This window comes from Pagrus pagrus (genome assembly GCF_965226575.1).
Source record: "Pagrus pagrus genome assembly, chromosome: 11".
Taxonomy (NCBI): domain Eukaryota; kingdom Metazoa; phylum Chordata; class Actinopteri; order Spariformes; family Sparidae; genus Pagrus; species Pagrus pagrus.
In genome coordinates, this window is record NC_140195.1 from 25,701,450 (window position 1) to 25,721,066 (window position 19,617).

The 19,617-nt window shown below is 39.0% G+C and overlaps 1 protein-coding gene across 1 annotated transcript in view; it reads right to left on the reverse strand.

The window, feature by feature from the left end:
- ctnnbl1 (catenin, beta like 1) overlaps positions 1–18,077 on the reverse strand; it is a 67,223-nt gene extending 49,146 nt beyond the window's left edge. The window contains exons 1-8 of the mRNA XM_084365601.1: positions 17,914–18,077; positions 16,585–16,824; positions 11,545–11,651; positions 11,138–11,279; positions 9,948–10,043; positions 6,037–6,130; positions 2,572–2,663; positions 1,502–1,574 (exon numbers count right to left, since the gene is read on the reverse strand). Of these exons, the coding sequence (XP_084221727.1) occupies positions 1,502–1,574; positions 2,572–2,663; positions 6,037–6,130; positions 9,948–10,043; positions 11,138–11,279; positions 11,545–11,651; positions 16,585–16,824; positions 17,914–17,943 (874 nt within the window). The 5' untranslated portion in view covers positions 17,944–18,077. The remainder of the gene's footprint in view (positions 1–1,501; positions 1,575–2,571; positions 2,664–6,036; positions 6,131–9,947; positions 10,044–11,137; positions 11,280–11,544; positions 11,652–16,584; positions 16,825–17,913) is intronic.
- Between the last annotated feature and the right edge of the window lie 1,540 nt (positions 18,078–19,617).

The window sequence follows — 19,617 nt, forward strand, 5'->3', positions numbered from 1 at the left end:
TTTTCAGACATCGCTCTATAACATTACAAGCAGAACGGCAATCAGCAAGTAAGGGGGATGTTTCGACAGTTCTTGACAAAATAACCTTAATGAATGTGCAGTGCAAGAAACGTTAAACTTACTTATCAACAACTAGGGTTGATGACTGGCCATTTAAGCACAAGGAGAATAAAGTGAAGACAGATAACAGGAAATCCCATCACTTCATTTGTTAGCAGTGTCAGCACTATGATGCTACCACCGCAGAGAAGATTAATCTGCCCATCTCAGCATGGTGACTGGAGATATGGTCCACTTAAGCTTTGTGGAAGGAGAAGGCTTCTGTGACATGATGGTGTTTGTTGAGCCGGAGTACGAGCTAATATCACGGTGAACAAGATATATGAGGAAAAACACTGTGAAACTAAGGGCTGATCTGCAAAGTGCCAACGAGGTAGCCATTACTACTGACAGCGGTGTTAAAGATGTGTCACTAACCCTGACTCCTACCTGCACGTCTGCTTGGGTGTTTATTTGCGGTTACTATTCTCACGTTAAATATTTTAGTCTCTGAATATTTAATGCAATACTTGAATATGAAAATTACTTCAATTACTCCCATCCCTAGAATTGACAGGGTTGAAAGGAGGAATGAGATGTTTTCTCCTTCCCAGCAGCAAAAGCCTTGAGAGAAGATGTTTAAGTCAAACTTGACAGCAAGAAGAAATATTTACATTCAAATTAGAACATCAAGGATTTTCCCCAATTGTCATTTTCCTATTAGTAGTGGTGTGATATGCCGTATTCTTACTTCAAGACACTGACAGTATTTTAATAGGGAACATTATTCATGTGAAAAATAACTTTTTTGTTGAATTTTATTTTGGATTTAAAGGGGGAGGATAAATAGAGGCAGCACTGGCGGAAAAGAGAAGAACCAGTGTAAAATGAATCACGACTCCCACTGAATAACAATACAGTTCGTACCATTAATGAGAACCTGTCCAAGGACCTGATAGTCCTGTAGCTATTTGGGGCTTTACAGGGTTTTAGTGAGGGAGGGAAGGGTGGAGGAGACAGCAAATTGACAAGGAGAGAAGAAGAATAGAGATACTGCAGTAGGGGGAGTGGGGGAAAGAGGAGAGATGGAAAGTAGACAAATGGAAACATGGAAAGTAATATGAAATCAAAGAGTAAAGGAGCAAAATGGTGAAGAAAATGGGACAAATAAGAGACAGTGATGGGAATGGTAATAGAAAGAGATGGAAAGAACACAAAATGGAAGGAGGAAAGAAGGCTGAAAGAGAACAACAATAAGATGGGTATAATATAAAGATAAAAAAAGAAAGAAAATAACAGAATAGGGTGAATAAAGTAAAAGTAGGAGAGGAAAGGAAAGAAAAGGAAAGGAAAAAGGAGAAAGTGCATTTTCTGCCTGTTTGAGAAAGCTGGGAGGTGAACGAAAGCGAAGATAAATTAGCATCATTTGGAAGCCAGAAACCATTTACTGAGACACACTTACTGTCATTGTTTTGCAGCAAGATAGCCAGGATTTCACTGCAGTACAGCTTGTTAGCATCAAACGGCATCTTTGCCTGAGAGCAGAAGGGAAAGAGACCAAATTCAAATTAGCCACTCATCCTGAGAAACTCTGTTCTCCAGAGTCCAAGTATTCTGCAACAAATCATGTTGTTTCTAACCATCAGCAGAGATTCTGCCTGGTAAATTATACAACTGTTGGATACAGCAACAGCAAGTTATAATCTTTTCATTTCTGGATCACATCACTCAAATGTACATTTCAATGTTTGCATACAAGCGCATGTTCAAACTAAAACTACTTCAGTATAACCTAAATTACTTCAGTGTATCATCATCACATGGGCGATTTCTACACATATCAGTCAAATTTCAGTGTTCTTAACAACCCAATAGTGAAGTGAATAAATGTAGTTATAATACAATATTGTAGGCAAGTCTGACCAACTGAGCCTAAAATCAGATTTGAAACAAGTGAAGAAATGGAGTCATACAATTTCACCAATTTACAAAGAAAACTAGTTTGTTTCTTTTGTGGAAGCGACTGATATTATCTCGTGGAACGATGCCCACAGAACAATGTGAAACACATCATGGTGAACTGTGCATGGGTGACCACACCACAAAACAACTTGTCTTGTTTAAGAGGAATGTGACTTACTACTACAAGCATTTTTTTTGTAGAACAAGGTTTTGCAGTAAAGAAAATAAGCAAGGCTGCAACTAATGATTAATTTCTTGATTGATTAATCTAGGGTTATTTTCCTGATTAACAGTTTGGCCTGTATGTCATCAGAAAACAGTTACAATTGCCATCACAATTTCCTCCAACCAGAGGAGATGGAAACATATTTAAGTATAACATTAAGTAAAAGCAGCAAGTTGTCACATCGGAAAAACTTAAACAGGAGACTATTTGGACTTTGCATTTAAATTAGTTAAAACAATGAATCCATTACAAATAGCTGCTTATTCATTTTCTGTGAATTAACTAACTGATCAATCGCTGCAGCATTAAAATCAAATTTAGTCAATGCTCTGCTACATTCTTACCTTAATTCTCTTAAGCAGCCACTGCATTAGTCCCTGCTGAGCTGCCTCGGTGCACAGGCCTGGTCTGAACTCTGCCATATTTTCTATGATAGCTGAGGAAGAAAATAACAACAATTAAACATCTAAATTCAACTTCTAAATGTGTAATTTGACAAATATGGACAGAATCCAAAGATAACTCCAAAAACATAGGGGGCAGCATATCACCACAGTAACTTACAACTGCTGCTTTTTCTAGCTATCCTTGGCTGTAGCTAGGTACTGTTGGCTCAGTTAACCGTGAAGCCAGTGGCCCCAAAGTTTGCCGAGACCAAGATCTCGTATCACGGGGGGAGTCACCACAGGTACAGTACGGAGGTGATTTATAGCAGCTCTGACAGCATCAGCAGCTGTTGAAAATGGCGTGTAGGGCCAGATTATTTTCACATCTTCTTCGGTAGGGGGAGGATTTGTTTAGATCAAACCAGAGGTGATTGTAGAAAGACAAACCAAGATTGTTTTGGCGACTTGTATGTCGTTTATGTCGAGTTTGAATGAAGTGTGTTTTACGATCCCCCACAGGGATCAAAAACGTATTTCTGATTCTTATTCTGCTTCTGGTGAGTTAACAGGGCAATTAAGATCGTCTTATTGTGGTAGAAGAGACAAACTGAGGCTGTATTTTTCTGTTCTTCTGTATTTTCTTTCATCACATTTTGTAAGTATAATTTGTAATATTACACTAAAAACTAAGGGGGGCTTTTAAATGAAGTGACTGCCACTGGCAGGATCTCTCTGCTGAAACTCATCTCTTGTGGTACAAAGTGGTATTACGAGACGAGGCGGAGCTAGCTGGTTAGCATGCCAACTTCAGTAGATATCTCTCCGACACAGTACATAGATGTCTTTGACATAACATCAACACTATTGTTTCTTCACTCAGTATCAGCATCTACCCTCAACTGAGGTGTTGGACAGAGAATTGAATTGAATTTGTCCATCCACACAGTCACACAATACTGGTTAGGTGTCAGACGACATTTGTTTAAGGCTGTCACACAAAATATGCTCAACTCAAACACAGGTGGTTTAATGGGAGAATAACATCTGGAGACATTTGTGTTATGGAATTTTCAGCATGGTTGACACGTTGAGTGATCCAGAGGGGAAAGTAAAACAACGGGTTATTGGTGCATCTGCTTCAGTACATGCTAGCATTTTAGTATGGAGTCTATAATCAAACACATTTTGAAGGAGGAGAACTGTGAAATACAACAGCATCTTTTTATAGAGAGTTTGTCTGGGTTGTGTCGCAGCTACTTCTAATATTATCAAAGCTGCCTCTGCCACATGATATCTCTATCACAGCAGATTGTCACAGAGGAGGACAGAGAGAGAGAAATAGATTGAGGGGTGGTGATGAAAGGATGGAGAAGACGAAAACTGAGGGGACTGAGAGAAGGCAAATAAAAGAAAAGTGGGGAAGCAGATGGGAGGCAAAGGGGTTTAAAGACAAGTCGAAGATGAGGGATGGAAAGCATAACAAACACATGAGAAAAAAGAAATAAGACGAATAAAATACAAAGGAGCAACATCTGGAGAGAGAGGCTGCAGATGATAGAGAAACGTTGAGAGGAAGAAATGGAGGAGATGGAGAGGAAGGGTGCTGAGGGAGAGAGAGGAAGGGCCTTTATCAGTGATTCAAACAGAGCAGACAGACAGCATCCTGGAGGACAGCGGGCTCAGAGCAGAGAGCAGCCAAGGCAGACAAAAGGCTTATTCAAGCTTGGAGAGCTCCCTTGATAACACACATACACACACAGAGAGACACACACACACTTGAATAGAAGATGCACTAGCACTGCTCCCTCAATATAACCCACACTCACACACAGAGCTGAATACATACACACACCTAAACGGCCCTCCTGACACTCTGCCTCAATCTGGCAACAAAGAAAAAAATCATCTCAGTAGACTCATTCAACACAAAAAGAGCTGAGAGGCAGAAAAGTCGGATTCATGCGAGGCTAAATACAGAGACCATGACTTCTCAAACTATCTGCTGGCCCATGCCCTTCTCTTAGACCTTGTGTCCACATTTAATGCTGTTCAACCTGTGACACAATCACTGATTCTGCCTCATTGTTATGGCTCAAATTGAGAAAGAACTCACACCTCATATTTAAAAAGTAATGGTGGTATTAATTGCTTCCTCCTTGTCAAAACATTTAAACGAGACACTGACAGCTTCATTTGTCCGTCAGTGAAAAACTCTAAGACACTTGTCAACAGAAGGACAGACTGTTAAAGCTTGAAGAATACAAATAAAGTTAGTCTACGCCCTCTGTGTAATGTCAAACCCAAGTCAAGGAGGACTCCCTGTCACTGTGCTGCCAAAAGCTCTAACACTGGCTCATACACACCTTAAAAAAGGCACACCTCCCTCTGGAAGAGCTTGTCACGTTTCGGTACCAAACAAGACGAGTGCGATCAATTATTCCTGCTCTGAATATTCAAATGTTATCGAGCTCGCCGTCTTCATCGAAACCTCTTTTTTATCGTGTGCGGTATAAAACCATAGAGGAGAGTCTCTGCAGTACCTACAGTACAGTGTGCAGCAAAATCTGTCCCAGATATTTGTCCCACATGTTTTGAATACAAATGAACACACAATGTCGAGCAGCCACTGAAATCATCTTCTGTTCTAGTTTAGTTTAGTCTAGTTGTTATACTGCTCATAGGAACAGCTTGATTTGTTACTTACATATATGAATGGAAAGATTTGTTAATTGACTTTACGCATTTTAAACAAGTGCTCCAACTCCCTGTCGATTTTGGTTGTGTTGGTTAACATCTGCTGCTTGTGATGAACTTGCACCTGCATTTTAGCTCATTTCTGATCAGTATCAGTGGAAAATGACTTGATGTCTTCCACAGTAAACATCAAATGCTATATACATGGCAGCACTGATTCAATCAACTGTTACCGTTATTATGTTCATGGTGACTCAGTTGGTAATAATGTTTTTCTAATGTGTATATGTGTGTGTGTATTTAACAATGGGATATTATAAGAGAGGTTGAATGATATATCATGAAATCATACTTCATCTACACTTGTTTGAAGGCTCATTTCACACTATCTCATACATCTATATGAGGCTTAGAAAGTCAGACATAAACAACATTAGTCCAACCTGGGCTTACTGTATGATAAGCTAGTTTAACTGGTCTAGGATTCCCTTCAAAGAAGTGATTAATGTTTGAATATAGTATGTCAAGTTTGCCGCTGTTTGATTTAGATTTATTTTGCATACATTGGAAGGTGACTGCATCTCTGTAGGGAAACGTATGTAGGTCCACTAGCTGAAAATATACTGCATACAGTACATAATACCTTTACTGAGTCTCAGTCTAGCAGTTTGCTGTAAGATAAACCGTGCCTGAGTGTCACTGTTAAGGCGTCAGTGTTCATCTCCTTACCCAGTGTGTTGTAGATGCCATCAGCCTCCTCCTTCACCTGTTCGTCCAGCCGCTCCATGTTCTGCACCAGCAAGGCCACCACCTGACCCTCCAACTGCAGACACAGGCAGATGAAGTTTAAGACGGAGTTCTGACACATTTTACTACAAGAGGTAAATCCAAGTCTGTCGGGGATTAAACATTTTAATCCTCTACATAGGTACTATAAAACCCTTTCAGAGATTTCCTCACACTTTTCATTTGCTAAAAGTATATTTCTTTTTGTGTATTGATCAGTGGGCAGCTACAATTGGTTGTATTACTCATCATTTGAACAGAACACTTTTTAATTGTCACAACTTCTAAAATCTTCCACCATGTTGGTATGTGTCTGTAGGAATTATCTTTTTAGTTTGCAGCATTACGTGATGTTTCAGGGAGGGTATCTATGTTCCTAAGCTTCTGTATTCCCAGCGTGCTATGTTCCCAGGGTCCTATGTTCCCAGGGTCCTATGTTCCCAGGGTGCTATGTTCCCATCATTCAATGTTTCCAGCGTCACATGTTTCAAGCGTATTATATCCACCAGTTTAATATTCCCTAAACAAACTTGACCCCTTTCAAGTTAAAATATGTTTAAAATATTATGTCAGTTCCTTTGTCTGTTTGTTTTTTAATGGAACAAGGCTTCAAAACAGCAATATAAACACAACCCTGACCCTTACCCATACAGTAGTGCATGAGAACAGAAAACCCCTTTGACAAGTTCCCACAATAGCCTACATCTTATCAAGCACAGAGCTGTGGAACACATTTTCCAGGTTCCCATTAAGTGCTATATTGAGCATAGGACCCTTGGAATATAGGAATGACCCCATGTTTCAGAAGAAAACTGACAAAATCACCTCACAAAGAGAAAGAAATGTAAAGACAGGTATGACAATGTGAATGTTTGAGTCTTGGCAGAAGAAACTCAGTTCCTGTCCGAGTGTCTCTGAACATGTCCAAGTGTTATCAGTCAAGTCAAGATCGGAGACTCATAGCCAAACAGCGCTCGCGGGGTGCCGCCTCGCTGGACAAAAGTACAATTACAGATGAAAGAAGACGGACAGTCGACAGAGATTTATGAGCCACCAGAGAGCGGTGTGGATCATTCTGATTCATCTTATCAAGGATGCCACCTGGCCTTCTGGCAACAAGGACAGAGGAGCTGGAAGCATTACAGAAAAGAGGAGAGACAAATGGAGTCAACCAACCCTTGCTGCCCCAAAACGGTTTCCCTTGGAAGAAGTTGAAAAGTAGAGTGTAGTTTATGGGCACTCCATTGCACAGTAAATGGACTGCATTTATACTAAGCATTTATCCTGAGAACGTTTCAAAACCACCTGAGCTACTGTCCAAACTGCTGTCACATCTGTTTCTGTCAAGGGTCTTTGGCCTTATCCAGACTGCCAGTCAAAATCTGTTTTTTTGGCAAATCGAGATTGTATGCAGATTCAACTTAGAAAGTCTGGACAGCAAAAGAAAAAACACATGAAATGTGATATTTGCAAACTGTACCCAAGCTACATTTGGAGCTATTTTGAAATGTGATTGCAATCAGATTTGTACAGATGCATCTCAGTTTGGACACTAAGGCCACTCAAATTGGATTTCTAAGTGTCTTCTGCACACTAGCAACCCGACACAAAATAACGTCAAATCCACGGGGATGGAGACGGAGCAGAATCCATGTTGCTACAATCAGTCAGTCATGTTGAGATTTTCTGCTCAACAACTTGAGAGTGCAATTTTTTGGAGGGGATACACAAATCCGACCTGATCGTTTGCAAATAACAGTGCAGACAGTTTGAAATGATTTAAGATTTGCCTGCAGACTGAACAAAGCCTTTGACATTTGTCAAATTGTCTGTTCCTGTCAGATACTAACCAGCCAGCTAGCCAACTAAAAGAAAAACCTCAGGATGGGCTTCAAAAAACCCCAGAGAAACATCTTCTTAAAAAGGTCATATTATGCTTATTTTCAGGTTTGTACTTTTATTTGGGGTCCTAGTAGAATAGGTGTACATACTTTAACTATCAAAAAACACATTTATCACTTTTCTCATATGGTGCATTGCTTCAGCATCCCTTTTCACACTGTGTGTTGAACGCTCCATTTTAGCAACAGAGTGACACATCCCGCCTCTGTTCAACCTTTGATGAGCGTTGCCCATGTGCATTACTTCACGGGTCATGCCGAGTAAGGTAGTGTGATCTAAGGACATTAAAATTAATCCAAAACAACACCACTACAGCTGGTAACCATGGCTGCTGTATAGCTGTATATATTTCATAATATTTATATAAATATATATTTATATAAATATACATGCACCTTTTACATGGACAAAAATGCTACATAACACAATAAAGGAAAGGCTTAAACCCAAAAGGTATAATATGACCTCTTTAAGACATTATCCTACCAATTAGTGGAAAACTGAAATACATTATTTTAACCAACAACAAAGCAGCAACACGACTAGTCACACAACTTTGGAAAAGGAAATCAAATTACCTGCAATTAAATTGGTATGACAATGTCAGATTTCCTATGGAGCTTCTAACATGCAGGTTTGTTGTATCCTCAAGCACATGTAGGTCATGGACTTCAAAGTTGTTCTTTTCTTACCATAATAAATAGAAGAGTGCTGTGGTTCGAAGCCAACTACCTACACAGTGTTACGCTATGCCTGCTCTTTTCTGTGTTGGTCAAACCAGGTCATGACTGCTTCTCTAAAAGTGTGACATTTTCTCACTCTGAAAAACACTCTGCCCAGCCTGAGAAAAAGCCAGTCATTGTTCATGGGTAAATAATGTGTCCCAAAATCACAATTTCATACATCACGGTAGCGTCTCCTTCACTGAACTACTCTATCACATGGTCAAATATGGAGTCAAACTGAACATCAGACAAAACCTCTCATTCATTGTAGTAAGAAACAACGACCAACATCCCTGATGACTGCCACTGGGATGTAACCTGGCATAAAGCACATTCATGCCAACAGATTCTTTGATAAAGTGTCACAGTGACGGCTGGGCCACACAATTCTTTCCTCCATTATAGGTCTATCAGCACATTATTGTAGTTTGACCTTTGTCTGTGTCACTCTAAATGTCAGCACACATAATGGGGCTAAAAAAAAAAATCCTCCCTGTTTCATAGACAACACGACAGGCCGAGTGACAAAAAAAGAGAGAGAGGGGCGGAGACGCAAAGAGGAGATGTTAAACAGAGAGCTGATGCCAACAGACACAGCTGGAGGGTGACGAAGAAAAGCTTTAGAAAAACGCACGGGGTGTGAGAGAAGATGCTATATTTATATGGTTGACATTACACTTCGAATTTGTTTTTCCCCTCAACAAAGTTCTTGTCACCTTCTAAATTAAATCTTAAATGTATTTAATTGCCATGACAACTAACACTGGCATATAGCTAAAAAGTGCACACTAGACAAATGACTATAAGACAGAAAGCACAAAGAAGTTGCACTTTATTGCTCTAGTTAAATTACATTGTTTGTTTACTAAAACAATACTAAATACTAAAAAGGATTTAAATAGAGAAAGAAAACATATTTATATTCTCTTTCTCTATTTAAATCCTTTTTAGTATTTTTAAGTCTACTTGTTTAATGTCCCTTGTACTTATTGTATGTCTGTCTACCTGCTACTGTCACAAGTGAATTTCCCCGATGTGGGATGAATAAAAGTCTAAAGTCTTGTTTAGTTTACAGAAACGTGTTTCAGTCAATAAGAACAAACTGACACCTTGCTTTGATACATTGATACCGTTAATCAATCAATCCCCTTGGCCTGTTTCAGTATTAGCTCCACAAAGTGCTGCTTCATCAACATAATCAAAGACTGATGTAAGTCCTGAACTCACCAGAGCATCTATGAGCACCTCAGCACCCTCCTCGCTCTCATGGAGTGTGTCGATATCTGTCAGCTCCTGTAACAGATCTACCACTGCTATGGCAACATGTGGATCAGGCTAAGGACAATATGAGCTTGTGTTAAAAAGAGAAAACTGATTTGTGCATTACACTCCAATGACTCACAATAAAGTTAACAAAAAGAAAAAGATAAAAATCGATGCAGCAGTCTTCATCATTATCAAAACCTGGTGCCTACATTACCCACTATGCAACTGTGCCGTGTGACATCACTTGAGGCAATTTATCCAACTTTGAGCAGCTTCATCTGGAGCCACCAAAGGCTTGATATAACTTTGTATAAACAGACTGTAGAGTGACGGACTTTGATGTGTAAAGTTGGTGGTTCCCCTTTAATGAGTTGTTGGAGCATCTCAAGACCTCATTTTCTCATTTAGTCTGTTCAACATGACCACAGAGAATTGTATTCAATGATTATTGAGTTTTGTTCTATATAGTATATATAGTTAGTTATGTATTTATTTGTAAAGATAATAGTTTGATTGTGTTTTTCTTTCCAAGGCTGTATGCGTTTATTTGAATTTTAACCAATTTACCTTTAAATGATTCCCTGTTCCCACTTTTTAACAACTGATAATAAATTCTGCTATAATTCACTTAAATTTACAGTTACACTACATATTATAATGGAATTGTTAAGTATATTATTATTTTTTTTTTTTTTTAAATAAGGCTGGCAAAATTCTATAATTTTTTGGAATACGAACAAATACCACGAACACAAAAATCAACAATGTGTGACTCCATCTCTCAATACTTTTTGACTCCCCTACTCTGCCTGTGGCTCTCAAGCCTGAGCCTATTCAGTCGTATCGAGGATGAAAATATTTAAAAATGGTTGAGTTGTTCCATAAAACAGCTGAGCATTGTAGTTTTTAACAAATGCTTCTGAATTCACGCTCTTGTATGTAGATTGATTAAATAAACTACAGTGCCCAGTGCATCATGTGCTTCATTGATGTGTTTTTAACAGTTTGTTGGAATTCTATGGCATACAGGAATAAGATATATCAGGCCTTGGCTACACAGGCAATACATCCAATGTGACATGCCATTTTATAAACAGGATGAATGGATCAATTTGACCAGACAGTCTGAAAACATCTAGAAGTGAAAGGATATCAGTGTTTTCATGGCTGAGGAGGCCGAGCAGTGAGTGGACAGCATTGAGCTCCACCAGCAGGTGGTAGAGGTCTGGCATTGTGGCGATCACGTGCATTTCCTGGATAATGTCGTTCAGATCCAGCTCCGACTCCATGAACCTGGTTTAAGGGGCGAGAAATTTTGGTTAGCATGTTAGCATTCATGTTAAAGTGCATACAAGGAAATACAGTTACTAGTTATATAGATATCCTGTCATGAACTCAAGAGCTTGACTGCTGCCTTTTCAATAAAGTTCATTTTGGTAATAATGAGGCACAGTATAATGTGAAGACACACTGTAATAAGTTTTGCTAAATCCACATTAAATTTGGTTTAATTCACATACTCAGTCAGTTATTAGAATATGTGACAAAGGGAGCTTACTTCTCTGGGTTGTCGGGAAACTTAATCCTCAGTTCTTGATTTTTGTACGACCTTTTCTCAAAGGTCAGGATCATTTTCTTCACGGAACTCTCATCCACTGGTTCTGCCTGTTTGATTAGTACATAAAGAAAAGAGAAGGGAGGGGAAAGGTTGAAGAAGGAAGACAGAGAGAAAGAAAGAAAAGTCTTCAATTGAGGAAACTGCTGCAATAACAATTAAGACACATTAGGGCCGCTCTAATTATGTGAGCGGAGCAGAGAAGCCAGATATTCTCTACAATCGGGTGGAATGTGAGTGTAGGTCAGTGAAAAGGGAATGTGTTTGACCTCCTGATGGGTTAAAAGCCTGTAAATTGCTGGACAGATAATGACAGGTCAGGAAATTTCAATTGTCTGACATTATGGAGCAGTGCAGCACTTTGCTCTGAGTAGCTCTTGACACAGTGAATACTTCAAATTGCTGCAGTGTTGGGTAGTAAGAACAGCATAAAGGATGTACAGTTTACTAAGGAACTACATTATATGGAAGCATTTGGTACTGATAACTTAAGCTTTCCTGGTGATAACTGCCATGAATTTTCCTTTACACATTCACAGCCTTTACAATGTGCTAGTTTTTATTTTATTAGTCTCTTAATAAGGTTAGTCCCACTGAGACCAATGATCTCCTTTACAGGGGCAGTAGCACAGTGGTACAATAGCTAATGTTGTACTGGGACAGAATTTTAAGAGTATCTTATCTTGGTTTTATTATACTTTACTTCTGTCTTTACAGGGGTTGTACAAAGGTAATAAAGTATGTCAATTAATAGACATACATTTAAATCAAATTTCTCATCAGCACTGAGAAGCTGTATAGTAGTGTGCAGCAATGTTTGCTCTATGGCATTCTTCCAGCTACTCGCTGACTTCTTAATTCCTCACAAAAAGTTTTGTTTGTCCACCCCCTGGCATTTCTGAGAATACTGCAACAGAAAGGGTGTTGAGCATAAACACCTCCGTGCTCAAGCAACATCTTGCAGGCCTGCTCCACGACGTCTTGTGTGGGCATAAACCAAGTTTAACTGACTCACATCCTAAACAACAATCCTGGATTTTACCTTGAGCCATAAACAAATTAGTCTTTGGCTACACTCAAAATTGTATAAATGATCTGTATTAAATGGACACTGATTCAAATATTGATCACTTTGAATTTGTCTTGTGTTTTTTATAAAAACAAAGGTGGACACACACAAACACACTCACAAAAAACAGACTCTCTCCACTATGTTCACTGACAGACACAAACATTTTTTCAAAATACTAAAGATATAAACATACAGTATATATATATATATATATATATATATATATATATATGTATATATATACTGTATGTGTGTGTGTGTATACAGACCCTTTCCAAAAAATTAGAATATCATGGAAAAGTTTATTTATTTCCATAATTCCATTCAAAAAATTAAACTTTCATAGATTATAGATTCAGGGCCCACAATTTAAACAATTTCAAGTATTTATTTGTACATAATTTGGGCTTCCAGCTCATAAAACCCACGAAAACAGGAATTCAAAAAATTAGAATACTGTGAAGAAATCACCATTTACTTCTCCGTTTTTGCAGAAAAAATAAGAAAGAAATTAGGATCACATCAAATCAATCAATATATGGTACTTCCAAACGATATGTCAATCTTCAATACTTTGGTTGTTGGGAATCCCTTTGCCTTAATCACTGCCTCGATGAGCCTTGGCATTGAGGCAATCAGCCTGTGGCATTGCCTGGGAGTTATGGAAGCCCAGATTTCCTTGATGCTTGCTGTCAGCTCTTCTTTGTTTTTGGGTCTGGTGCCCCTCATTTTCCTCTTGCAGGGTTCCCCCCAGAAAACTTGCTAAGCCCGGTGGTAGGGTGGCCCACCAGTGAACCACCGGTGCCCAAGCATGTTTTTTTGTGTCAGGGGCCTGACCCTGACCATTGACTGATGGCAGGGCCCTATAGGTAACAGATTCATTAATGGAGTAGTAGAATTTAGAAGGAGTGATTCCATAAGGCTTTAAGATCAATGTTAAAAGTTGACTGGAAATTTGAAAATATTATCATTATTATGTGGTATTATAAGACATTTATGTAACACCAGGTCTTACAGATTGCACTCTTGAAATGCTGTTCAACCAACCACAAAAATAAATAAATAATAAAAATACTATTTAGATAAATAAGATCAACTGTCTGCACTAAAAACTAAAAAACAACTGCCTGGTGTCTCCAGAGATTTTAGTTTTTTTCCTCAGATTTTTACAATCTGGAGTCACGTGAACATGACCACGCGTCTGTTCCGGTCAGTCGTCATGGAAACGTGACAATCACGGATCTACCAAAGACACTCTGTAATCTACTGTTTGGACCAGAGAAAACAAACGTGTGTTAATGCGAACCGTACGAGCTGAAAAATGAAACGCTGGGTCATTTTCACATCTGGTGAAAGCAGCTCGGCTCACAGAAGTCCGGAGCTCTGACGCTGCAGGGGACGACGTGCTAACAGCTAACAGCTACTAGCCGCTGCAGCAGCTGGCTGAGCCTCTAGAGGCCTGACAAGTTGTGACGTTGTCAGGTGATGAAAAAGACACCTGATCACGTGTTGATGGAGCGCAAAAACTGATTTCAAGAAAATAAATAAACGATGCTTAGCCTGGCGAGGGGGCAAGTAAGACCTGGCGGCCCGCCAGGCTTATAATACACTGGAGGAAACCCTGTCTTGATAATACCCCATAGATTCTCAATGGGGTTTAGGTCCGGCGAGTTGGCTGGCCAGTCAAGCACTGTGATGGCATGGGCATCAAACCAGGTTTTGGTGCTTCTGGTGGTATGGGCAGGGGCCAGGTCCTGCTGGAAGATGAAATCTGCATCTCCATACAGATCCTCAGCAGAAGGAATCATGAAGTCCTCTAAAACATTCTGGTAGACTGTTGCGGTGACCTTGGATTTAAGAAAGCAGAGTTTACCAACACCTGCGCCGGACATTGCATCCCAAATCATGACTGACTGTGGATATTTCACACTGTACCTCAAGCAGCTTGGGTTCTGTTCCTCACCCGTCTTCCTCCAAACCCTTGGACCTTGATTCCTGAATGAAAGGCACACTTTACTTTCATCGGAAAAGAGGACCTTGGACCACTGGCCAACAGTCCAGTCCTTCTTCTCCTTGGCCCAGTTGACACGCTTCCTACGTTGGCTCAGGCTCAGAAGTGGCTTGACCTGAGGAACCCGACAGTTGTAGCCCATCTCCCGGATGCATCTGAATGTGGTGTTTTTTGAAGCTGTGACTCCTGCCTCATTCCACTCTTTCTGGATCTCTGCCAGATTCTTGAATCTTCTCTGTTTGATAATCGGCTGAAGCCCACGGTCATCTCTTCTGCTGGTGCATCTTCTCCTGCCACATTTTGCCCTTCCACTAGACTTTCCATTGATATGCTTGGACACAGCACTCTGTGAACAGCCAGCCTCCTTAGCTATAAACTTTTGCGGCTTACCCATCCTATGGAGGGTATCAATGATGGTCTTCTGGCCAGTTGTCAAGTCTGCAGTCTTCCCCATATTGAACCGAACTGAGACAATTGAACCAAAGTGAAGCAATTTAATGACACCTGGTGAAACGTGTGCAGGTGCTTTGAGTTTAGTAGATGATTAGTGTGTGACACTCAGTTTAAAACATTCATGCCCTGCAAAATTTGGGCTGACTTCTTCACAGTATTCAAATTTTTTGAATTCCTGTTTTAGTGGGTTTTATGAGCTGGGATTATGTACAAATAAACAAATAAATACTTGAAATTGTTTAAATTGTGGGCCCTGAATCTATAATCTATGAAAGTTTAACTTTTTGAATGGAATTATGGAAATAAATAAACTTTTCCATGATATTCTAATTTTTTGGAAAGGGTCTGTATACATATATGTGTGTGTGTGTGTGTGTGTGTGTGTGTGTGTGTATGTGTGTATATATGTATATATATATGTGTGTGTGTGTGTGTGTGTGTATATATATATATATATATATATATATACATATATATATATGTGTGTGTGTATATATATATATGTATATACAGTATATATACACACCTACAGTAGAAATGCACATGAGGTTTGGACACGCACACAAAAGACTAGATAATACCAGATAATATTTAAAAATCTGTGAGGAAAGGTCAGACATTATTCTACCCTGTGGTGAGGTTTCTTTGCATATCTAAATGTGAGCCGGGCTGGGTTAAGCTTCTCGTTTTAACCACTTACGCAGAGGCTTACAGCACCCAGAGTACAACATATCAGGGAACAAAGAAGGGGAACGTGCAGATTGACGAGAGTAACAGAAACATGACTGCATTTTTGTAAAACATCCTGCATTTTCACTGAGCTATGGACATTTGGACAACCCTCAAACCTCCACAGACAATTTAATATTTAATTCATCTTTACTTGTAGAGGGACCATGTACAATATTAAACATTAATGTTGCCATTTGATGCATTGTACCAGAGTTAGCTTAGAGCTAATTTACATCTGCAATTGAGAAGCCATCTCTACTCAGCAAATACAATTATTCTACTGAAGAGGAACGGCAGGTGTGCATGCTGGGTGAGGACAATTCATCCTCAAAGCTATCCTATTCTAAAGTTACAGTGTGGACAAGTAGCATGGACAAAATCAACAGTGAAACAATAGCAACAACACCTGCAAATATTTAATAAAGCATATTATAACAGTGTTACCGCTCTTTATCAGAGACAGATTATCTCCTGCTGAGACATATTGGTATCACACATTTATTGTGACTTGCTAGTGACAGTAACAAGTACGTCCCTTGAAAAACTGTGCTGCTCTTTAATAATGAAATATAATGTTCACAACTATAAATTAAAGAGGAATACATGTTTAAATAAAGGCTTTAGATATTATCATGTTTGATCAAGAAGACACAAAGTTTGTGTAGAAAAACAACTGTTACAGTTCTGTAATAATTACAAGAAAAATTTCACCAACCTCAGGTTCCTCTTCATCCTGGTCCATCAGTCTCTCTAGGATCTTCTTCTTGTCCCCTGTAAACTCCTCACTCTCCCTCATATCACCCCCAACTTCAATTCCCATTCCTGCTGCTGCTTCCCGGTACTTGGCCAGCTCCCTGGCACTCAGCCCTTTATGCTGCTTCCCTCCTCTGGAGTCATCCTCTCCTCCCGCTGCTGCTCCATCCTCGTCCCTGGGACGCTTTGCTCCTCGATCGGGCTGCAAGATGAAAGGAGATGGCCAAATGTAATGATGCACACAGGAATTTGGTCTGTTTGAAGAAGTATATATATATATATATATATATATATATATATATATATATATATATATATATATATATAGGAGGGATGCCGTGAGGTATTTAAGTAACTAAGGTTTAGCTCACATAAAAAGTTGAAAGGTATTCTGTCTTACATTTCATGCTTTAGAAGTCATTAGAGACAAGTGATAAAATTGCATTGTGATATCCTACATAACGTGTATGTGCGTATATGTGAAATATGTATCTCCTTGTACCAGGGTAGACAGGACATGGACTCTAGCAGAGAACCTCACTAAAATAATCAGGATCTTCGTTTGATGATGAGTACATGAGTACATGTTCCAGCCAGCTGCAGCTGTTACTCTGACAAATGACAACTTTTACAACTAGCTGCAACAAGCAGATTGAACTAAGGTAACGTTAATACGTTGACATTTTTATGATATGAAGTCTTATTTGGGGCCACTCGTGTGCCGAATTTGCAAATGAATACAAACGATTAGGAAAATGCTTTTTGTCATACAGTATGTAATGCTTGCGTCTAGAATAATGAACAAAACCGCATAAATTCCAAGAATTTGCATTGGACTCTGGCTTAGAAGATAGGAAACGTAAGTGCACTGGCTGTCTATGATAAAAGCAAGTCACCCGAGCCCGTGTACAAATACATATGTTTGTCTAAATGCATCTGTTTACAACTAGCCGAGTTTAAGAGTAACTAAGTGTCGTAGGTTGCCTCTATTTTCATTGCAGACACATAGCTAGCAACCTGTGTAGCTAGCACGCTAACTGCTAACGTCATAAACAAAGACTAGGTTTCGTCGGTGTCGTCCTGTCATGCTGCGCTACCCGGCGGTATTTTAATTCAATTCACTGACGGATAACTGTGAACGTAAACAGACTAACCAAAGTATTTAACGAGACAGAAATAAAGCCTGCATGCTAACGTTCATCAGTAACTGCTAGCAAAGCTATTGCATGCATTCCAATGAATGAGAGTTAGAGTTCCCTAACGTTGACCGGCAGAGAGATATTTCCGATACCTGATAGTTGAGGAGCTCTCCAACATCCATTTCTCCGGGTTAAAAACCTACACGTAAAGATGTTTTGCTCAAGCTTAGGAAATGTATGAAAACGTAAACTCCAACAGGTATTTATCCGGCTAACAACAAGCTATGCACATACACATGCCTGCCATAAACCGTTTGTGTTGACTGTCGTAACAGTCGTAGAGAAAGATACTGTCGTAAACTTTAAATGTTAGCCATGATATATTGCAACTACTGAATTTTACAACCAATGACTTCTTTCTGTCAAGCTGGAAAAAGCATTAAGGCAAATCACTTAACGTTCTCTCCTACATGTCTACAATTAACTTAATTAAATATACATCTTTTGTTTAAAGCTTATATGCACAGAGGTGCTTCAATCAAGATTGCAGACTACATATTTAGCCGACTAATTCTGAAATGTTCATGAGAAAATACAAATCTAAGAGCTAATTCAGGCTTTCTGGTGAGGAAAGCGTTACAGTTTCCCAGTGGTGGACTAAGGTTATCTGAGGGACAGAGGCAGAAAAAATAGAAAGGGCACCTTGTTGACACAGTTCCAAACCCTGGTGAGTATTAAAATTGTTTTACATTACTGTATCTCCTTTTTTTAGGTGCAGTACAAGTGACGAATGTGAACGTACATATATATAACACAGCACAAGACAAGACAGAGGAACTAATAACAAAGAAACACAGAAACAAACAAAAATAAATTATAATAATACGAGAAGGAGGGAAAAAAAGACTAACAGCACCAGTAATTGTAGAAGGAACAAAGGGGGGAGAAATACAAAACAGCAAAAAGACACACAGGGAGAAGATTTGTAGGGTATGAAACTGTATGAAGTGAAAGAGGGCATAGTATATTATATAATATTATATTTGATAAGTGAGTAAATGAAATAATATAAATACATTTCAAAAAAAGGTTTTATATACAGTATATACCAATAATAGTAATAATAATAATCGTATACACATATATATATATTACAGAAGCCCTAAAGGGCCATGCATTCATACATTTTATTTCCTCCGTTTTCTTGTGATAACGGGATAATTTTCTCGAGATCTCGAGATAACGAAACTTTGTTTTCCTGAGATAACGATATAATTAATTCAAGATTTTGAGAAAATGAAACGATAGTGTAGTATATTAAATCATTGCAGGAAACATCATTCAGTGTAGCAATGTCAGAGGAGCAGGAGCATATTATGGAAGCCCTAAAGGGCCATGCATTCATACATTTTATTTCCTCAGTTTTCCCATGACAACGAGTTAATTTCATTTGTTTTCTACAGATCTCGAGTTATTATCTCGAAATAACAACTGCCCTTTTTGCGAGATAACGATATAATTAATTCAAGATCTTGAGAAAACAAAATGATAGTGTAGTATATTAAATCAATACAGGAAACATCATTCAGTGTAGCAATGACAGAGGAGCAGGAGCATTGATCACGGCATCACATATCTTTTCAATCAAGGCCTGACACAGGCTGAAACAGCATTATGCCTTGTTATTACAGATAATATACGCATTAGTGTGCATAATCTAAAAAGACGGTTAACAAGGCTTCAGCTATATCGGCGGCACAAGTGAGCCTGATGTCGTCGTTAACTACATAGCTGACCAGCTATGTAGTTAATGACGAGATCTCGAATTAATTATATTGTTATCTCGGGAAAACAAA